Source organism: Protobothrops mucrosquamatus, unplaced genomic scaffold, assembly GCF_001527695.2.
Source record: "Protobothrops mucrosquamatus isolate PMUCROS unplaced genomic scaffold, P.Mucros_1.0 scaffold3515, whole genome shotgun sequence".
Classification (NCBI taxonomy): Eukaryota; Metazoa; Chordata; class Lepidosauria; order Squamata; family Viperidae; genus Protobothrops; species Protobothrops mucrosquamatus.
Window position 1 is genome coordinate 33,956 of NW_015389485.1, and position 19,375 is coordinate 53,330.

Below are 19,375 nucleotides of genomic sequence, written 5' to 3' on the forward strand. Positions count from 1 at the left end.
ACATCAGCTGGTTAGCTGATAAATTATTACCTTGACATAAGAGGTAGGTAGATACTTCAGTGGAATTTCCCTACTGAAAAATCCTATTAAAAACCCAGATGTTTCTTATTGTGGCTTGCAAACCTACTGGGACAGAGTAGTGTTTTAGTCTAGGTGTGTCTTCCAAACATTGGTTTGGATATAGGACCGTATGGACCTTTTTTTAGTTCATGGACAAAACCCTCTGGTTGGTTAGCAGGGGTGCAGAGCTCAGGTTGTTTTTTTCAACGGAATTGTACTGTTTATGTGTTATGGAAAAAACAACCTGACGCGCGTCTCAAAAGCCTGGCATTTGAACAGGGGCCTGTAGACTTTTTATATCCGCTGTAGCTGGGTCATGAAACATCTGCAAGACAACCATCAGAGAGAACTAAGGACTCCACAGTTCAATCCAGGAGGCAGTGAATCTTCAGCTGAGGATCGCAATCTGAACAGGACTGATTTTTTTTCTGCCCCTTTCTGTGATTTTTAGGGAGCAGGGACCAAGGACCGGACTCTCATACGGATCATGGTCTCACGTAGTGAAGTTGATCTGCTGGATATACGGCAGGAATACAAAAGAATGTATGGGAAATCTCTCTACACGGACATCTCGGTAAGACATTGGCAAGGGTCAACTTTCCATCCAAGCTCCATCTTTGGGTGGCGGCCTAGAATATCAACCTGTCTCTTGCTTAGCTGGAAAGGCTGCCTTTTTACAGTGATTACACGTTAGATTTTTCCACACAATATGCTTAAAATGCACATGTGTTGTGTGAGCATAAAATGCTAACAACTAGAAAAGACCTGGTGTCGGAATGGCAGTTCACAAAATCCCAAATGCAGTAGTAAAATAGGGTGGGCGGTACTGATTTTATAACACACTTGTGTGTTTATGGCATCAGCTAGTGGAGTCTCCATCAAAGTGTACAGAATGGAACAAAAAGTAAAAGCAAGGACATGATCTGGGATGAAAGTATAGCTGGTAGAAGTACTTGGAGATTTGTTGGGTCTATGACAATTTGGCACGGCCAACTGACCATGGCCAACTTGCCATGGTCAACTTACCATGGCCAATTCTCCTTGTGTGACTTGTTTAACCTGTATATAAAACTTGCATCTGTGCCTAAAGATTTCAAGAATGTTGTTATTCCCATTTGCAAAAGAAAGGAATCAATATGTTCTGTCTCTGGTAGCCGATTGTATCTTTCTCACCGTGCTTATTTAGCAGATCCTACTTTTGAGACTGTCTAAGGAGATTCTCCGTCATCCAGGTTCATCCCAGTTGTCCCAAAGGTGCTTTTTCAAGAGGCAACTGGACTTCCTTTGTTTTTTTCCTTGACGACGTTTCACTTCTCATCCAAGAAGCTTCTTCAGTTCTAACTTAGAACAGTTTTAACTCGGAGCTGAAGAAGCTTCTTGGATGAGAAGCAAAACGTCGTCAAGGAAAAACAAAGGAAGTCCAGTTGCCTCCTGAAAAAAAAGCATCTTTGGGATTACTTTTGAGACATTTTGTTTGCAGACCAGCAATTCTGTTCCACTCCTTCACTTTTCATTTTTCCTTCACCTTCCCTTCTGGGGTTCTGTTTTCATTTTATTTTCAGGGTGACACTTCAGGGGACTATCGGAAAACCCTTCTCAAGTTGTGCGGCGGTAACGACTAAGCAGAAGATCTGGAATTTTGGAATGTGTCTTTCAAACTCACAGCTAGCTTCATGTTATCCTTTCACACAAAGCTGTCAAAACGCCCACTGCTGGATCGGATTGATATTCTTAATATATTCCATCCTCTAAAGGTATATAATAAATACAGGAATATATATAGTTTCTAATAGAATACCTGGTCTACTGTTATGATTACTTTTGCCTTACAGCCCCAACCTAGGAGCGTTTTGCAGGCCCAAGTCGCTACTGCGATAAACTATTTCTGTAAATTTAGATGTTGCTGACAAAGAGTTAAAGGGAGACTAGTATAGCTATTTTGAGCTAGCTGATGAGAGCTAAATAGCTTGAAATAGCTATACTAGTCTCCCTTTNATATATATATATATATATATATATATATATATATATATATATATATATATATATATGTCTTCTGTAGTTGATAGAGATATTTTTTGCTGCATTCTTAGAGAAACTCTTTCACTGCAAATGTTGCCTCTGAGAAACACTCCCTTTAGAGTACAGAAGGATCCTCTGTAGTTTTGTGTGCAATATTTTTGTCTAGCTGTGTGGACTTTTTGTGTGTTTGTTTGAAATGCATGGAGTGGTTGTTTTGTTTTGTTTTTAAATCCGAATCAAAAGTGCCTGTTCTGAAATGTGATGAGTTTAATTCCCAAAGGTTTTTATTTCATTACTGTTTGAGGAGGGGAAAGATACCTCTGGCTGATGGCCTGGGAAAAAATAATAATTTTTGTATTCATTGGAATACCAGGGCTCAGAGTTTGATGTACAATCAAAGCATCATTGGGAAAATGTCAACGAAGACTCAAATCATCCAGGCCAAAAGTATCAAAATGGTTGATATGCATCCAAGTTCATTAACTCTGAGACATTTTCGTTGCTCATCCCAGCAACTTCATCAGTCAAAGTAAAAAAATAGAGAGAGTCGGGAGAGCCTAATTATTATTATTATTTATTTTGATTGATGAAGTTGCTCGGATGAACAATGAAACATTTCAGATTAACAAAGTTTGGTCCAGTTGCCATGATTCAACCTTTTAGATACCTCATTTTTTGGGAGAACTCATTAGAGTGTGTCGATGAATGCTTTTATTCCTGATATTAATTTCAATATCGGATGACATCCTTTTTATTGGGACAATGAAAGGGGGAGAAGAATTAAATCTCTTCCTGCGTGCTATGAAAATTCCCCTATTTTCCATCCTACTGATCAGGTTTTTTTAAAAAAGAAATATCAATAATACCTTAAATCTTTGGGAAGTCTTCCAGTCCAATCATCCATTCACTCGTTTCTTCTCTAAGTGGTTTATCTAGAACACAGGTTGTTCATGAAACCCTAGTTCAGGGGTAGGCAACCTTGGCTCTTTTATGACTCGTGGACTTCAACTCCCAGAATTCCTGAGCCAGCATGAGGGGAACTATGGCCCCCTCAGGACTCGTGGACTTCAACTCCAAGAATTCCTGAGCCAGCATGGCTCAGCGTGGAAACCTCTCCCTTTCCCCTCAGCCCGGCTGGCTCAGGAATTCTGGGAATTGAAGTCCACGAGTCATAAAAGAGCCAAGGTTGCCTACCCCTGCGCCTAGTTCATACAACTCCTTTTGCAGGGATTTTGATTTCCAAATAAGTTGTAATAGAAACCAAGCTAAGTATCCTCATTTAAGGAGAGCTGGAGCATTCCCCATTCTGCTTTTCACACATCCCCAAAATTATTTCTTTCTTTAAGGACATATTGCTTAAATTGTGCTACAACTCATTGCCGGCTTCCTATGGAAATACACGCCAAACTTTTTCTCTGTCAGTGATTTGAGTCACTCCTTTTAAACCAAATATATGCAATCTTTTTTTAAAAAAAAAAAAACCCCACACGTTGTTTAAATAAAATTATCTATCTTCTCAAGTTTCTTGCGTTGCTTATTTGGGCTGTGTGTTGGGGACATATATTCTCTCCTGACATCACTGTTTGGACACTGAATTGGGTTACTTCATTGGTTACTCTGGCTAAAATGTTGATGACCACGCTTGTAATATTGCCTCCAGTTTTGGTCGCGATAGTATAAAAAAGATGTTGAGACTCTGGAAAGAGCACAGAGAAGAGCAACAAAGATGATCAGGGGACTGGAGGATAAAACATATGAAGAACGGTTGCAGAAATTGGGTATGCCTAGTTTAATGAAGAGAAGGACCAGGGGTGATATGATAGCAGTCTTCTGATATTTGAGGGGCTGCCACAAAAAAGGGGGTCAACCTATTCTCCAAAGCACCTGAAGGCAGGACAAGAAACAGTGGATGGAAACTCATCAAGGAGAGAAGCAACCTAGAACTAAGGAGATTTCCTGACAATGAGAACAAGTAACCAGTGGAAATTGTTGCTTCCAGAAGTTCTGAGTGCTCTACCACTGGAGGTTTTTAAGAAGAGATGGGACAACCATTAGTCTGATATGGTATAGGGTCTCCTGCTTGAGCAGGGGATTGGACTAGAAGATCTCCAAGATCCCTTCCAGCTGTGTTATTCTGTTCCATATGAGTTCTTTTAGACCAATAGGCATTTAATAATAATAATAATAATAATAAAGTTGGAAGGGACCTTGGAGCCTAACACTAATATCATGCTAGAGTTTCCACTTTCCCAATAAATGTTGCAGCAGAATTCAGTTTGCTTCTGTGGCCAGTGATGGCCATTTGCTTTCTCCTTGCACACTCACTTTTTAAAAAGTGCAAGTCGCTTGGAAGAAACTTTTGGAATGCCATCTGATGTCTCTGCATCCTGCTTGCAGCATTCCATCAAATCCAGCTGTTATGGGACACTTACACCCAGAGGCTGCCAACTTTTGGCCAACGCTCCATAAATGGAATCTAGAGCTTGAAAAAAAAAATGCTGCTTTAAGGTCACTCTGTAGCTTCTGCTCCAGATTATCTTGGGCTTCTGATTCATGCTGAGTTTGAAAACAGCTTGATCCAATGAAATGTTCCATCTTGTCCAGCCTTTGGCTTCAGTTTCCTACAGAGTCCATCTGGATGATTCTGAGAAGAAGAGCATAAACAGCAAGAACAGTGTGCTAAGTTCACGCCTTGCACAGATTTTTTTCCAGCCATGTCATTGACATTTTTTTCCAGCCATGTCATTGACATCAACAACAATTTATGTTGTTTTGGGCACGAAATGAGACCACGCGAACAAATAGTTCTGAGTTCCTCATGTTTAAACTGTTCTCAACCAGCATGGGAGATGAAAAACACAAGCAAACAGGTCTGTCTTTATTTGTACCTAACAATGATCCTGTCCCCTCATTGGCCAAATCAATGTTTTGGAACAGAGACATATCAGAGATACAATCTAGCCTTGTGTCCATATTGACAAAACAGAACGTCCAGTGACTAGGAGCTGAAACAGCTGAGGAATCAATTATGGCAGGAGTCTCCAACTTTAGCAACTTTAAGACTTGTGGACTTCAACTCCCAGAATTCCTCAGCCAGCATGTCTGGCTGCGGGAACTGCGGGAGTTGAAGTCCACAAGTCTTAAAAGTTGCCAAGGTTGGAGACCCCTGAGTTACGGGACATCGGATGTCATGCCAGTGTACTTTTCTGCTTAAGGTAGGTGGAGAGCTCTTCAACTCATGAGTGAAGATAGTCCCAAACATCTGACTGTTGAGTCCTTTATTGGATTAGGAGCTGTGATGGGGAATCCATGCTACAACGGACATTCAATCACGAGTCATTCATTATGGATCTAGTGAAGATGCCCATCAATGCTGGAAGAAGAAGGGGAATCTTTAGTCTCACCCACCACCTTAGACTGACTGCATGCTGCTCCGTACGGTGCTTCCTGAAAAAAAGGACTTCTAGGTTTAAGAAGGCAAAGGAGTCATTCAGATTAGCCTTCTCTCCAAAGGGCATTTTCCATGAGTACCGAACTCCAATTTCCATCATGCTTAGTCATCAAGGCTGTGGCTTGTATGAATTGTAGGATCCTAGTTGAGAAATAATTTATGGACCAGTAAGAGAGGACAGGACCCTGAAAGCACTTCTTTTCATAATATTAGTGGACGTTATGGTCAGTGGACAATGTTCACCTTGTACTTCTTCACCATGTTCTATATCAGGGGTCTTCAAACTTGGCCCTTTTATGACTCCCAGAATTCCTTTAATACTTTAATAACTAGGGGGTCCTGGGTGCGCTCTGAGCTGGGTGGGTTTTCTTGCAGGCATTTCATTACCAAACTAGGTAACGTCATCAGTGCTAGAGGGGAGGGGTCGAGGGGAACTTTAATAGCTCTTTAAGGCAGATCAAGAGGTGACATAGCTGTGCATGCTGGGAAGCATAGAAGTGCAGTGTGGGAAGAACAGGCTCACCCATTGGCCAGTTGTCCAAATGCCTACTCGGCAAATTGTTTGTCAAGTTGAGTAAGTTTATTTATTTATTAAATGTATGCGCCGGCCATCTCGAGTAAGACAATGGGAGGCTAAGTTTCAAGAAACAGAATGACAGAGTTGGAAGGGACCTTGGAGGTCTTCTAGCCCAACCCCTTGCTCAAGCAGGGGACCCCAGACCATTTCAGACAAGTGCTTGCCCAATCTCTTCATAACACACACACACACACACACACACACACACATGTGTTGGACCACTGTCTCTTCTTTTTCTTTGTGACCACCTTGAGTCAAGAACATTCTAGCTTCTGTGGTAGAAGTTTTGGCTTTCTAGAACAATCCCATGAAACCACATTAACAAGGTCGAGTCCAACATTTTCACGTTAGCCTCTGACCTGAATCCAAGACTTTCCTCCGGAGCTTAATTGTGTCTTTTTTTCCTTTTGCATTTTGAATGAAAACCCAAATTACCATAATTTACCATCATAAAATCCCAGCCTTTGGAGATTTTTTTTTTTTAATTTTCAACTTCCCAATCTAGTTTTAGCGGTCTCCTGTTCAAGGACTGATCAAGGCCCACCTGGCTTCGTCTACAAGAAAACATTAGCCCATGCTACTGCACTCAGGGACATGTTTTCAACTAACATGACACATGTTTACTCAATGCTGCTGTCCATCACAACACTTTATAGACCGGCTGGGTTTCAAGGTTGAGGCAATATCAAAAGGCAACTTGAAGGCTGACTCTGCTGAAGTAAAAGTTCACAATCTGGATTTTCAGCCCATCGACTGGAAGCTCAACTAGGATCTAGAAAGAGAAAGGGGAGCTGGGTTGATAACCTTTTCAGACACAGCAAAGGCTATAGTTGTTGACAAAAGACAGCAACAGATAACATTCAGTCTGGTCCTTCCAATAACCCAAAAAAGGGAAGGGAAGGGAAGGGAAGGGAAGGAAAGGAAAGGAAAGGAAAGGAAAGGAAAGGAAAGGAAAGAAGGAAAGGAAAGGAAAGACAGTATAGGGGTGACTTCTGCAAATTGTTCATCCTTCTACACCCCTTGGTAGACTATTCCAAAGTTCAACCACTTTTTTTGAAGCAGTTTTTCAGAGGCCTTTAGTCTTTCTGTTTGCTAAAGCCTTTATTTTATTTTTAAAAAATGTCAAGTCAACTCCTGATGGCCACACGATCACATCCTACGTGTAGCAGTGGTTTGAAACTGTTCCTCCAGGATGTACTTTTACCTTTTTCATTCCATCTTATAATGCTAGGACATCCTTCTAATCTTCTGTCCAAATATAGATGTCACCCGGCTTAAGCTATGGGTCCAAAGTCAGTTATTTATTCATCAAAGGACATTTGATTCATGGAACGGAGAAGCAATTCTTATGTTCCCATCCCTGTATCTAACGGCGCCTGGATATTCCTATTTGCACTTAGCTTACGGTCGATGTATTTAAATGCAATAGTTCTAATGGCTAACAATCTCCTCAAATGCATGCCATGATTACACCTTTATCATTGGAGAAATGTCTATGGAGATTCTCAGTCATTCAGGTCATGCTTGTCCCAAAGGTGCCTTGGGATATGACACCAACCATCTCTAGTCTACAACACAATCCTTTCAGCAATTCCAAGAAGATTCCACATCCATTTTCACTGTTCTATTCTATTCTATTCTATTCTATTCTATTCTATTCTATTCTATTCTATTCTATTCTATTCCATTCCATTCCATTCCATTCCATTCTATTCTACAAACGAACGTACATGATGCCATCAAGAGAGTCAAAGAATGGAAATGGAAATGGGCTGGTCACATGGCAAGAAGAACTGAGGGCAAGTGGACCAAGACAGTCACAGAATAGATCCCCCTTGATGAGTAGCATACATGAAAGAGACCTAAAACAAGATGGGTTGATGACACCAGCAAGTATGGCGGACCCAACTGGCAAAAGGAAGCTCAGGACCGTAATGGTTGGAAACATGAGAAAGAGGTCTTCATCCTGCAGTGGATGGACCATGGCTAGAATGATGGTGATGGTGGTGATGATGGTGATGAAGAAGAAGAAGGAGGAGGAGGAGGAGGAGGAGGAGGAAGAAGAAGAAGAAGAAGAAGAAGAAGAAGAAGAAGAAGAAGAAGAAGAAGAAGAAGAAGAAGAAGAAGAAGAAGAAGAAGAAGAAAGAAAGAAAGAAAGAAAGAAAGAAAGAAAGAAAGAAAGAAAGAAAGAAAGAAAGAAAGAACCTGTGTTAATGCAGATTCTCAGTCCTCCAGGTCATGGTTGTCCCAAAGGTACTTTTTCAAGAGGCAACTGGACTTCCTTGTTTTTCTTTGAAGACCTTTTGCTTCTCATCCAAGAAGCTTCTTCAGTTCTGCACTGAAGTGAAGTCAACTTGCAGAAGCTTCAGTGAACTGAGGAAGCTTCTTGGAGGAGAAGCAAAACACATTCAAGGAAACAACAAAGAAAGGATAGTTGCCTTTTTTGGGAAAACACCTATGAGTAAACCCCTGTGAGTTTGTCAGTGCAACAGTACTACAAAACCCATATTTCAAGTCCATCCTGTACTTGGCCCTCCATACAATGATGGAAGCCCTCCAGTGGGTTTATCCAGTAGTAGGGCTCCTAAAAAAGGAGAGCTGTGCTTTCAAACTACCGTAGTTGGAGAACTTCTGAGAACTCTTGCACCCCATATCTCGACCCATCGATTGGGTGGGGACATTCCACTTGGCTCGGCTCCCCACTTCCTACCTTCGAAGAGATCTACCAGTGGGGTCCCAGGAGCAAGTGGCTTGGTCCACGCAGTTTCACTAACATCGTTGAGCAGTGACTTGACTTCGGAGTCCAAATGTTCAACTGTTTTTTCCAGTTGCTGATGGAAGGAGAGAAGAAATTTGGGGATCTTATTGGCCTCGCTACTTCATGCTTAAGACCTAGTAACTCACTCACCCAACATGCTAAGGTTAGTGGTAAGCTTGATTTGGTTTCCTTGCGGCTTAAAGTGTTATGGAAACTCAACCTTTTGGGGTTAGCCTCTAATTCAATTTATTGGGCAAACTTATATAGGTTAATTCAGGAACCAGGCTAAGAAAATTGTATAAATCGAGCCAAAAAAACCCCACTTAATTGCAAATAATAGGAAAATCAGAATGAAAGGATTCTGGGGGGGAGGGAATGGACAGAGATGGCTTTTGTCAACCGATCACTTATGTTGGAAGCAAGTCTTCTTAAAGACCACACAACTTCCAAGTTGTAGTTTGCAGCAAATGCTTCTTCTTCTATTCAAGTAATTTATCAAGGGGAATAGTCAGAGATGCCAGAATAAGAATTGCTCTTATGCAATTGAGGTTTGTAGAAGAAAGTCCTTAATCCAGGATTAATGCATCCATTGCGACATTGCCTAACGGCTGCCTTGGAATCGACACACTCTGACTTAATTCTGAATGGAAAGGGAACATTCTTAACCATTGCTCACTAATGGATTTCCATCAAAGGGCAACTCACATATGACCCTGTTCAGCTTCTTTCACAATTGCTCAGGGTCAGCTAGGAGTCACCATCTGAGCTGGACAATACATGCAGTTTTTTTCTAAGTCATATGACCGCGAATCATATAACTCGTTTTTGTCTATTTTACCAGCAGGTCTCCATTCTTTAAGGTGAAGGTGATATTCCTAAATTTGCTACTCAAGTCCTTCCTCCCTCCTTCCCTCCCTCCCTTCCCATTTGTCTTTTCTTTCTTTCTTTCTTTCTTTCTTTCTTTCTTTCTTTCTTTCTTTCTTTCTTTCTTTCTTTCTTTCCTTCCTCCCTCCCTCCCTCCCTCCCTTCCTCTCCCTCCCTCTCCATGTCTTTTCCTTCCTTCCTTCCTTCCTTCCTCCCTCCCTCTCCATCTGTCTTTTTCTTTCTTTCTTTCTTTCTTTCTTTCTTTCTTTCTTTCTTTCTTTCTTTCTTCCTTCCTTCCTTCCTTCCTTTCTTTCTTTCTTTTCTTCTTTCTTTCCTTTCTTCCTTTCTTCCTTTCTTCCTTCCTCTCTCCCTCCCTCTCCATATGTCTTTTCCTTCCTTCCTTCCTTCCTTCCTTCCTTCCTTCCTTCCTTCCTTCCTTCCTTCCTTCCTTCCTTCCTTCCTTCCTTCCTTCCTTCCCAAAATCTTCTCAACAGATTACCTCCCTCTCTCTGGAAGCTGAAGTCCACACAGCTTAAGGGTTGCTGAGGTGGAGAAATACTGCTCTAGACCTTCTGATTTTGTTTTCCATTTTCCATTGTTCCATTTCCTGCAACCCAGTTCCAGAACTCTGAGCTTCCGTTTCCCCCATGGAACCGGGACCCTCTTGTGCGCAGGGAGGTGGCAATAAGCATCCTGCATCTTGTGCCACTGCATCTTCTCACCTCTTGGACAGCATCCAAACGCTTGTGAATGGTGCTGGGATCATCACACCAGTCATCTTGCTCTGAGGTTCCCTGAGGGTCAGCAGCAGGACCAACTGCAACTGGAAAAGGAGAAAAGCAAATGTCTTGGTGAACTTTTTCACAGTTGGGTTCATCCATAGTTTCCCCTCCCTCTCCTTGTTGTTATTTTTCTTTGGGGTTCTTTTGGCTTTTCTGGTGCTCTCAGTGCTGACTCGGGATCACTGCCTGCAAAGGTCCCTGTGGTTTTCTTGGCCCTATTTCAGAAGTGGCGTGGCATTGCCCTCTTCGTCTTCGAATTGAGAGAGATTCCTCTGTTCGTTTTGTGCCTGATGACTAGAACTCACGGTCTCCCAGTTTCCTAACCTGGTGCCTTTAACCACTACATCAAACGCACGCTCTTGTTTTTATTCATTTAAGATGAACCAGTCAGACCCAGTTCAGGACCACAGTTGGAAAGCAGTTGGAAACCCCCCTCTCCAACTATTTCTCTGGAGATTAAAAAGATCTCTGAAGACTTTCCATTTCTCTTTTAGCTCTCTTCCTCTCTCCTAGTAATCAGCTAGAAANTTCCTTCCTTCCTTCCTTCCTTCCTCCCTCCCTCTCCATCTGTCTTTTTCTTTCTTTCTTTCTTTCTTTCTTTCTTTCTTTCTTTCTTTCTTTCTTTCTTTCTTTCTTCCTTCCTTCCTTTCTTTCTTTTCTTCTTTCTTTCCTTTCTTCCTTTCTTCCTTTCTTCCTTCCTCTCTCCCTCCCTCTCCATATGTCTTTTCCTTCCTTCCTTCCTTCCTTCCTTCCTTCCTTCCTTCCTTCCTTCCTTCCTTCCTTCCCAAAATCTTCTCAACAGATTACCTCCCTCTCTCTGGAAGCTGAAGTCCACACAGCTTAAGGGTTGCTGAGGTGGAGAAATACTGCTCTAGACCTTCTGGTTTTGTTTTCCATTTTCCATTGTTCCATTTCCTGCAACCCAGTTCCAGAACTCTGAGCTTCCGTTTCCCCCATGGAACCGGGACCCTCTTGTGCGCAGGGAGGTGGCGATAAGCATCCTGCATCTTGTGCCACTGCATCTTCTCACCTCTTGGACAGCATCCAAACGCTTGTGAATGGTGCTGGGATCATCACACCAGTCATCTTGCTCTGAGGTTCCCTGACGGTCAGCAGCCGGACCAGCTGCAACTGGAAAAGGAGAAAAGCAAATGTCTCGGTGAACTTTTTCACAGTTGGGTTCATCCATAGTTTCCCCTCCCTCTCCTTGTTGTTATTTTTCTTTGGGGTTCTTTTGGCTTTTCTGGTGCTCTCAGTGCTGACTCGGGATCACTGCCTGCAAAGGTCCCTGTGGTTTTCTTGGCCCTATTTCAGAAGTGGGGTGGCATTGCCCTCTTCGTCTTCGAATTGAGAGAGATTCCTCTGTTCGTTTTGTGCCTGATGACTAGAACTCACGGTCTCCCAGTTTCCTAACCTGCTGCCTTTAACCACTACATCAAACGCACGCTCTTGTTTTTATTCATTTAAGATGAACCAGTCAGACCCAGTTCAGGACCACAGTTGGAAAGCAGTTGGAAACCCCCCTCTCCAACTATTTCTCTGGAGATTAAAAAGATCTCTGAAGACTTTCCATTTCTCTTTTAGCTCTCTTCCTCTCTCCTAGTAATCAGCTAGAAAAAGGTCCAGGTCTTTTATGAACTCCGTCTTGACCTGTGCAGCAGTTCTGTGTGCTTGTAAATAAATAAAAACAAATGGGTAAGACACATACTTCGTTTTCAAATAACATGTCATTTGACCGTGTCTTAGATAGAGCTCCGCAGCTGGCAACATTTATACAATCATGAAGAAATTAAGAAGGTTTATGTTTGGTGAGGACATAGATTTTCTAGACTTACTAGAAAATCTTATAGCTGTGGGCTAGATTGAGTATTCCCAAAGGTGCTTTTTCAGGAGGCAACTGGTGGGGAAGGGAAGGATTTATATTCCTTGCAGACCGCTGGTCATTTGCATTCTTTTAGAGAGTCGTTGAGGCCACTTGGAGGTTTATCTGTGTCCTCAGGGTCACCTGAGTGGTGCAAATGGGTGTGGAGCCTTCTTAGCTGCAGGATGTTTTCTGCTCTGGGTCTCTTCAACACAGCATCCTGCAGCCATGAAGGCTCCACACCCATCTGCACTATTCAGGTGACCCTGAGGACACAGGTAAACCTCCAAAATGATTTCAAGGTCCCTCTAAAACAAGACAAAAGACCAGCTGTCTGCAAGGAGTATAAATCCTTCCATTCCCCACCATCCAGTCAGAGCTGAAGAAGCTTCTTGGATGAGAAGCAAAAGGTCTTCAGAGAGAAACAAGAAAGTCCCATTTAATGAACTCTAGCTTGGAAAAATCCCAGGTTCCATCAGTCCTTTTTTGGGGGGGGGAGTTGAAAACACTACTTCCTTTGTTTTCTTCTCAATGGTTCCTTTCTCTCCTTCTTTTTTTTTCCTACAATGTTTTGCCCTTGCCTCTTAAAAGGCAGAATAAGTTCCCCACTAAGGAAGAATAACGAGTTGTGATTATAAAAGCAAGAAAACCTTTCTCTTCTAACTCCTTGGACGTCCATCAAGCTTTAAATCTGGTTTGTAGTTGAGTTCCCCACCCACTTAAGAATGAGGACAAGCCAAAACTATGTCCATTTTGCTGGTTTCAACATCAGGGAATTGGCTTCAAAGAGAGCAGAAAGCCATTCTCCACACCCCAAGACATTTTAAATGGAAGGGAAGAGACTTTTGACAAGGTCTTTCCTGACAAAGAAAGAAACCACTTTACAAAGGATTTTTTTTTCATCATCGTGTCGTTATAAACTAAAAGCAAGCTCTACGATTGCGAAAAGCATAGGCTGCCAAGCTTATAACTTGGCACTGAGTTTGTAACTTCTCAGTTTCAGCCCTCGGGCACAACGAAGTTAAATCTCCGTCTAGCAGTTGAACTTAACTCGGGGTGACTAAAGTCCGTGGATATATGTTTTTTTTTTCTTGGCAACAACAACAACATCAGCATAACTGGCCACGGCTTTCTTCTGTGCTGTTCCCTCCAGCTTCCCATACTAGGGACTTGAGGCTTAGAGCTGGCTTAGTTTTTTTAGGATTCATCAAACTGGTTAGGTGCCGTGATCTCCTCTTGGCAGAAATCAATTATCAAATTGGGCCAGCTATCCAACTGTGAAACAAAGCATAATTGCAAAAAGAAGCTCTATTCCTGCACTGATCTGTTCCAAGATAGGCCAGCCTAGGCTGAAAGAGGACAAATTCTTTGGCAGTAGAAATGGATGAAGGAAAAAGGTAAAAATTGCATATTTTTTTCTTTTTGGTTCCGGAATTAACCTTCAAACTAGGTAATAATTAACTTGAGTTATGGCCAACAGGAGAAAACTTTCCTGCTGGTGGAACACAAAGGAGAAGAGAAATCAGTGCAAGCGAAATAATTTTTTCCACATGAGGTCCCAGCATCTGCTCGGAATTTCACGGGCCACTGAGAACACAGCAAGCCAACGTCAATCCTTACTCGGCGCGCCCTCCTGACTTCACCGTGATTTTCTCCTTATTAAAATTCCTCTCGGTTCTGCTCAGATAACATCTGCAAATTCAAAAGCTGGCCATTTCACCCGTCTAACCAAGGATGTAAGGGAGATGGGAGTAAGCAATCTTCCAATATTTCAGGGGTTGCCACAGAAAAAGAGGGGGTCGAGCTATTTTCCAAAGCACCAGAAGGCGAGACAAGAAACCACGGATGGAAACCAATCAAGGAGAGAAGCAACCTGGAACTAAGGAGAAAATTCATAACAGTGAGGACAATTAACCAGTGGAACAACCTGCCTCCAGAAGTTGTGGGTGCTCCATCACTGGAGGCTTTTAAGAAGAGACTGGACAACCATTTGTCTGAAATGGTTTAGGGTCTCCTGCTTGAGCAGGGGGCTGGACTAGAAGACCTCCAAGGTCCCTTCCAATTCTATTCTATTCTATTCTATTCTATTCTATTCTATTCTATTCTATTCTATTCTATTCTATTCCATTCCATTTCTATATTCCATTCTATTCTATTCTATTCTATTCTATTCTATTCTATTCTATTCTATTCTATTCTATTCTAATAATAATAATAATAATAATAATAATAATAATAATAATAATAATAATAATAATAATAATAATAATAATAATAATAATAATAATGTTGGAAGGAACCTTGGAGGTCATCTAGGCCAACCCCCTGCTCAGGCAGGAAACCCTATACCATTTTGGACAAATGGCTGTCCAGTCTCTTCTTAAAAACTTCCAGTGCTGGCACATTCACCACTTCTGGAGGCAGGTTGTTCCACTGGTTAATTGTTCTAACTGTCAGGAAGTTTCTCCTTAGTTCTAGGTTGCTTCTCTCCTTGATGAGTTTCCACCCGTTGCTTCTCTCTTTGGTTAGTTTCTATCTGTTGCTTCTTGTCCTGCCTTCAGGCATTTTGGAAAATAGCTTGACTCCCTCTTCTTTGTGGCAGACCCTGAGTTATTGGAACATTGGCTATCATGTCCCCCCCCCGTCCTTCTCTTCGTTAAACTGGACATACCCAATTCCAGCAACCGTTCCCTATATGCTTTAGCCTCCAGTCCCCTAATCATCTTTGTTGCTCTTCTATTCTATTCTATTCTATTCTATTCTATTCTATTCTATTCTATCCAGGTCATCTATGCAAATGAGGTGCATAGTGCAATTTACTCTTTTCTCAATTTAGGATAGGTTTTGTTTTATTTTTTTGGTGGGAAAAGAATACAGGGAACTGAGAGGACTCAGAGATGAACATCTGGACTTGTCTTCACGCTGACCAACTTTGCCAAAAGCATTCCTGTGTCCCCAATTTGGAACGCCAGGGAGTTCCTGTGCAAACAGATCAAACGTCTATTGTTACCCTAAGATGGTCTGATTCGTTCCATTCTGGTCTGTTTACTGGCGAAGGCTTCCTCTCTCCAACAGATGACATCAGTGGGGTAAAAATGATCTTGGCTTAAACAAGTGTCTGCTGTGGTTATGCTTGCTTGTGTGCCCAGAAAGCAAATAAATCTGTATTCGGATACTCACATATTTTCAAGAGCATTGAATTAATGGGTCTTGTTGGGATTATAATACTTTGCCCTTAATATATTGTGGGTATTTTCAAGCCCTTTATATTTCACTCTAATTCTTTTAACAATTCTGGGAGAACTGGGGTCTCTCCATTGACCTGTTAATAAAATCTGCTTATAACTTGTCCTCAGAATCCATTTTTTTAAGAAGTCTGCAGCTCCCTAAATGCTATATAAATATTTTTTAAAAAGCAATTAAATATTTAAACATATAAGTCTAGTAAGGCCACAGTGTAGTGGAAACATGTTCCCAGTGTTAATGCCTCGTTTGATTATTGTTGGCTTGTTGAAAATATGTTCCCTGTCTGAGGACAGCAGAGTAAATATTCCCATGAGGTTATTTTAAGATGCATTTCTGATTCCTTCTCAGTCTGAGCCTAGAATAAAAACACCGTAAAGAATACTTTTGTGGTTATGCCAAGATCAGAAAAGGTTTGAAAAGGTTCTGAAAAGAAAATGGATTCCTGCTTCGGTTCTCAAAACTTTACAATGCTATGACCTGCTAAAAGGCTTCAATGAAATTGTGCTATCCACCCAAGTCCAGGAATAAATAAATAAATTTCATGGACTTCAATTGAAACAATGGTAGAACTTCACAAGTTCCTAGAATAAAGGGAAGGAAGGAAGGAAGGAAGGAAGGAAGGAAGGAAGGAAGGAAGGAAGGAAGGAAGGAAGGGAAGATGAGGGAATTGGAGAGAGGGAGGGAGGGGGGAGAGAGAGGGAGGGAGGAAGGGAGGAAGGAAGGGAAGGAAGGAGAGAAAGGGAGGGAGGGAGGGGGAAGAGGAAGGGTGGAAGGAAGGAAGGAAGGAACGAAGGAGGGAAGGAGAGAAGAAGGAAGGAAGGAAGGAAGGAAGGAGAGAAAGGGAGGGAGGGAGGGAGGAAGGAAGGAAAGAAGGAAGGAAGGAAGGAAAGGAAGGAAGGAAGGAAGGAAGGAAGGAAGGAAGGAAGGAAGGAAGGAAGGAAGGAAGGAAGGAAGGAAGGAAGGAAGGGCTAGCTCCAAGTCAAGCTCAGAGTTTGCTGGCTTCATGGTCCTGTCTCTGTACAGGATGATGGTCAAGGTGTAGTCAAATCAAAATGGCAGCTGCAATGGTTGGATCAAAGCTTTTCCTGTTTTTTATATTTGTCACAGGGAAAAAAAATAGCATGGGGAAAATCACACCGATAAAAAGGTTGGCTTCCTTTTCAGCAACTTTTCAACTTTTTGCCTCTAAACCTGGATTTGGAGCAAACTTGGATTTAAATACATAGTTTTGCTGAACCTTTGGGCTGTAGCTTTGAGCTTTGTAAGGCCAAATGATGGATTTAGAATATCAAAAACCGATTTGGCCGAGGCAAACGTTAAATTCAAAACCTCCTGAGGCACCTTGAAGAAGCTGCAAACGTTTTATAGGATTCTTGTGTTTTGACAGGCCAGCTAAGCAGTTGAGTTGAGTTGACCAGGAGTGGGACAACATGTTCTCCAAAGCGCCTGAAGGCAGAACATGAAGCAACGGGTGGAAACAAACCAAGGAGAGAACCAACCTAGAACTAAGGAGGAATTTCCTGACAAATAATCAGTAAAATGACTTGCCTCCAAAAGTTGTGGATGCACTAACACTGGAGGTTTTGAAGAAGAGATTGGACAACCATTTGTCTGAAATGGTGTAGGGCTTCTTGTTTGAACAGGAGTTTGAAGACCTTCCAATTCTGTTATTCTGTTAAGCATCCAGCAATAGCAACAGCACTTAGACTTATATGCCACTTCGGAGTGCTTTATAGCCCTCTCTAAGCAGTTTGCAGAGTCAGCCTACTTGCCCCCAACAATCTGGGTCCTCATTTTACCTCAGAAGGAGGCTGAGTCAACCTTGCCTGGGTCCTCATTTTACCTCAGACGGGAGGTTGAGTCAATACAAATAGCAATAGCACTTAGACTTATATACCGCTTCACAGTGCTTTACGGCCCTCTCTAAGCGGTTTACAGAGTCAGTCAATTTGCCCCCCACAATCTGGTTCCCCATTTTACCTCAGAAAAAGGCTGAGTCAACCTTGAGCCAGTCAGGATCAAACTCCAGAAAGTGGGCAGAGTCAGCCTGTAATGCTGCCTTCTAACCACTGGGACACCATTCTAGCTGATCTTGACTGGTCGGGAAAACCAAGCAGAGTTGATCTTGGCTAGGATTTGGATGAGGGACCATCAGGAATCCCTAAAAACACATCTTAGAAAAAGCCAAGGGCAAACCACTTCCATATCAAGCAAAAAAAAAACACCACACCAAACCCATTTAAATGTATCCGGGAAGAATCCGACTTGGCTTAAATTGAACATTACATATTATTGCCTGGAGCTATCTGATAAAGCGGTATTGTTATTATCCAGAGATACCGCTATAGCTAGTAACCATACCTTTCTAAGAGCAGGACATTACCTCTGTGGGATTTTCTATGCAAGACTAGAAATGTTCTCCTTGGGGAAGGAAAGAGAGATGCTGGAACGTCACAGGTGCCTGTGTGTTTGTATCTGTGTGGATTTTGACGAGACCTTTATGATCTTGCAAAATGCTCTACCGAAAGACCTGGAAACGTTCCTTTCAGCTCTGTGTCCGCTGGATATAGCTATATTTACTCTCAGGTAAATAATTACAGGCTTGATACCTTTCTAAAGTTAGAGGGCAACTTTTCAAGCTTATCTGATATCAATACACTTCAAAACCATTCCTGCATATTGAGCGTCAGATTCGGTGTTTGCTTTGCGAAGCGTTCTCCACCAGCAGTGGCTATGCTATTTATTTAAGCAGATGTAGTGTGCAAGTAAATTCTTATTAGTGCATTAGCCAAGGAAAAGATTAGTGGTTGATTTATTCATGTCCCTGTTAATTGAGCCACCGAAACCTTCCTATCAACAGAGCTTCCTCGCAAAAAACCCTCACAGCCAAATGTGTTTCCAGCAACAACATTTGCATCTGCAAAAGGGATAATAATCCTCTAACCTGGCTTCTGTCTTGTTAATATCACTCTTAAGATTTGGGGAAAGGTTTGCATGCCTCCTTGTTGTTAGGAAATCCATCCACTTTTAAACAAAAAAACAAAACAAAACCTCCACCCAGTTCAAACAAACACCTTTTTCTCTCTGTTGCAGAACCCTCTGAAATATTTCACCTTTGCAAAAGAATGCAGAACAAGCGTTTAAAAACACTTACCCGAGTCTCCACGGTTGAATGTGAAAAGCAAAAAAAGAGACAGGGTGTAAAGCATGGTGTCAAAGCAAGAACATACAGTATTTGCAGCCTCTGTCCCTCTCTCCTCCTGCTTCAGCAGATGGCGAGAAATAAATAGCTTTTCTTCCCAGGACACGCAGATCAACTTTTTGGCAGAATAGCTGGGATTGGTAAGAAAGAGTCTATGTGCTCAGCCAAATTTCTTACACAGCCCTTTTTCCTTCTTCCCCCCTCCCCTCTCCTCCCCACCTTCAAACTACATTGGGTCTAGTTATCCATCAAGCTCGTTCTGAGCCAGATCTGCCACAGGGAAAAGTAGGGGGTGTGTTATTAATTTATGCCGTCCGTGAGTGGAGTGGGCTGAAAACAGACTGCATCAAAGAGGCTGAAGCAGCTACCTTGGTCTGTATGTGCAATTTTTAGCAGGCAGAGAAAGAAGTACTAAGGGATCAACACAGTCATTAACAGGAATTCAGCTAGACCAGGGGTCTTCAAACTTGGCCCTTTGATGACTTGTGGACTTCAACTCCCAGAATTCCTCAGCCAGCGTGAGGGAACGATGACCCTTTGATGACTTGTGGA

General features: G+C 42.1%; 2 protein-coding genes across 3 annotated transcripts in view; one reads left to right on the forward strand and one right to left on the reverse strand.

Moving 5' to 3' along the window:
- ANXA11 (annexin A11) overlaps positions 1–1,855 on the forward strand; it is a 35,067-nt gene extending 33,212 nt beyond the window's left edge. Inside the window, exons 14-15 of the mRNA XM_015827125.1 lie at positions 512–634; positions 1,623–1,855. Coding sequence (XP_015682611.1) covers positions 512–634; positions 1,623–1,682 — 183 coding nt within the window. The 3' untranslated portion in view covers positions 1,683–1,855. The remainder of the gene's footprint in view (positions 1–511; positions 635–1,622) is intronic.
- Positions 1,856–6,550: 4,695 nt separating this feature from the next.
- On the reverse strand, positions 6,551–19,007 carry PLAC9 (placenta associated 9). 2 transcript variants are annotated; one of them, XM_015827128.1, is made up of 4 exons: positions 18,776–19,007; positions 10,455–10,555; positions 8,821–8,941; positions 6,551–6,882 (listed from the first exon to the last, which is right to left on the reverse strand). In XM_015827128.1, the coding sequence occupies exons 1-4, from the start codon at positions 18,828–18,830 to the stop codon at positions 6,872–6,874; spliced, it is 288 nt and encodes a 95-aa protein (XP_015682614.1). In that variant the 5' UTR covers positions 18,831–19,007; the 3' UTR covers positions 6,551–6,871. The 2 variants fall into 2 exon arrangements, with proteins under 2 accessions (XP_015682614.1, XP_015682615.1); XM_015827129.1 differs by lacking the exon at positions 10,455–10,555 and adding an exon at positions 11,545–11,645.
- Positions 19,008–19,375: the final 368 nt, after the last annotated feature.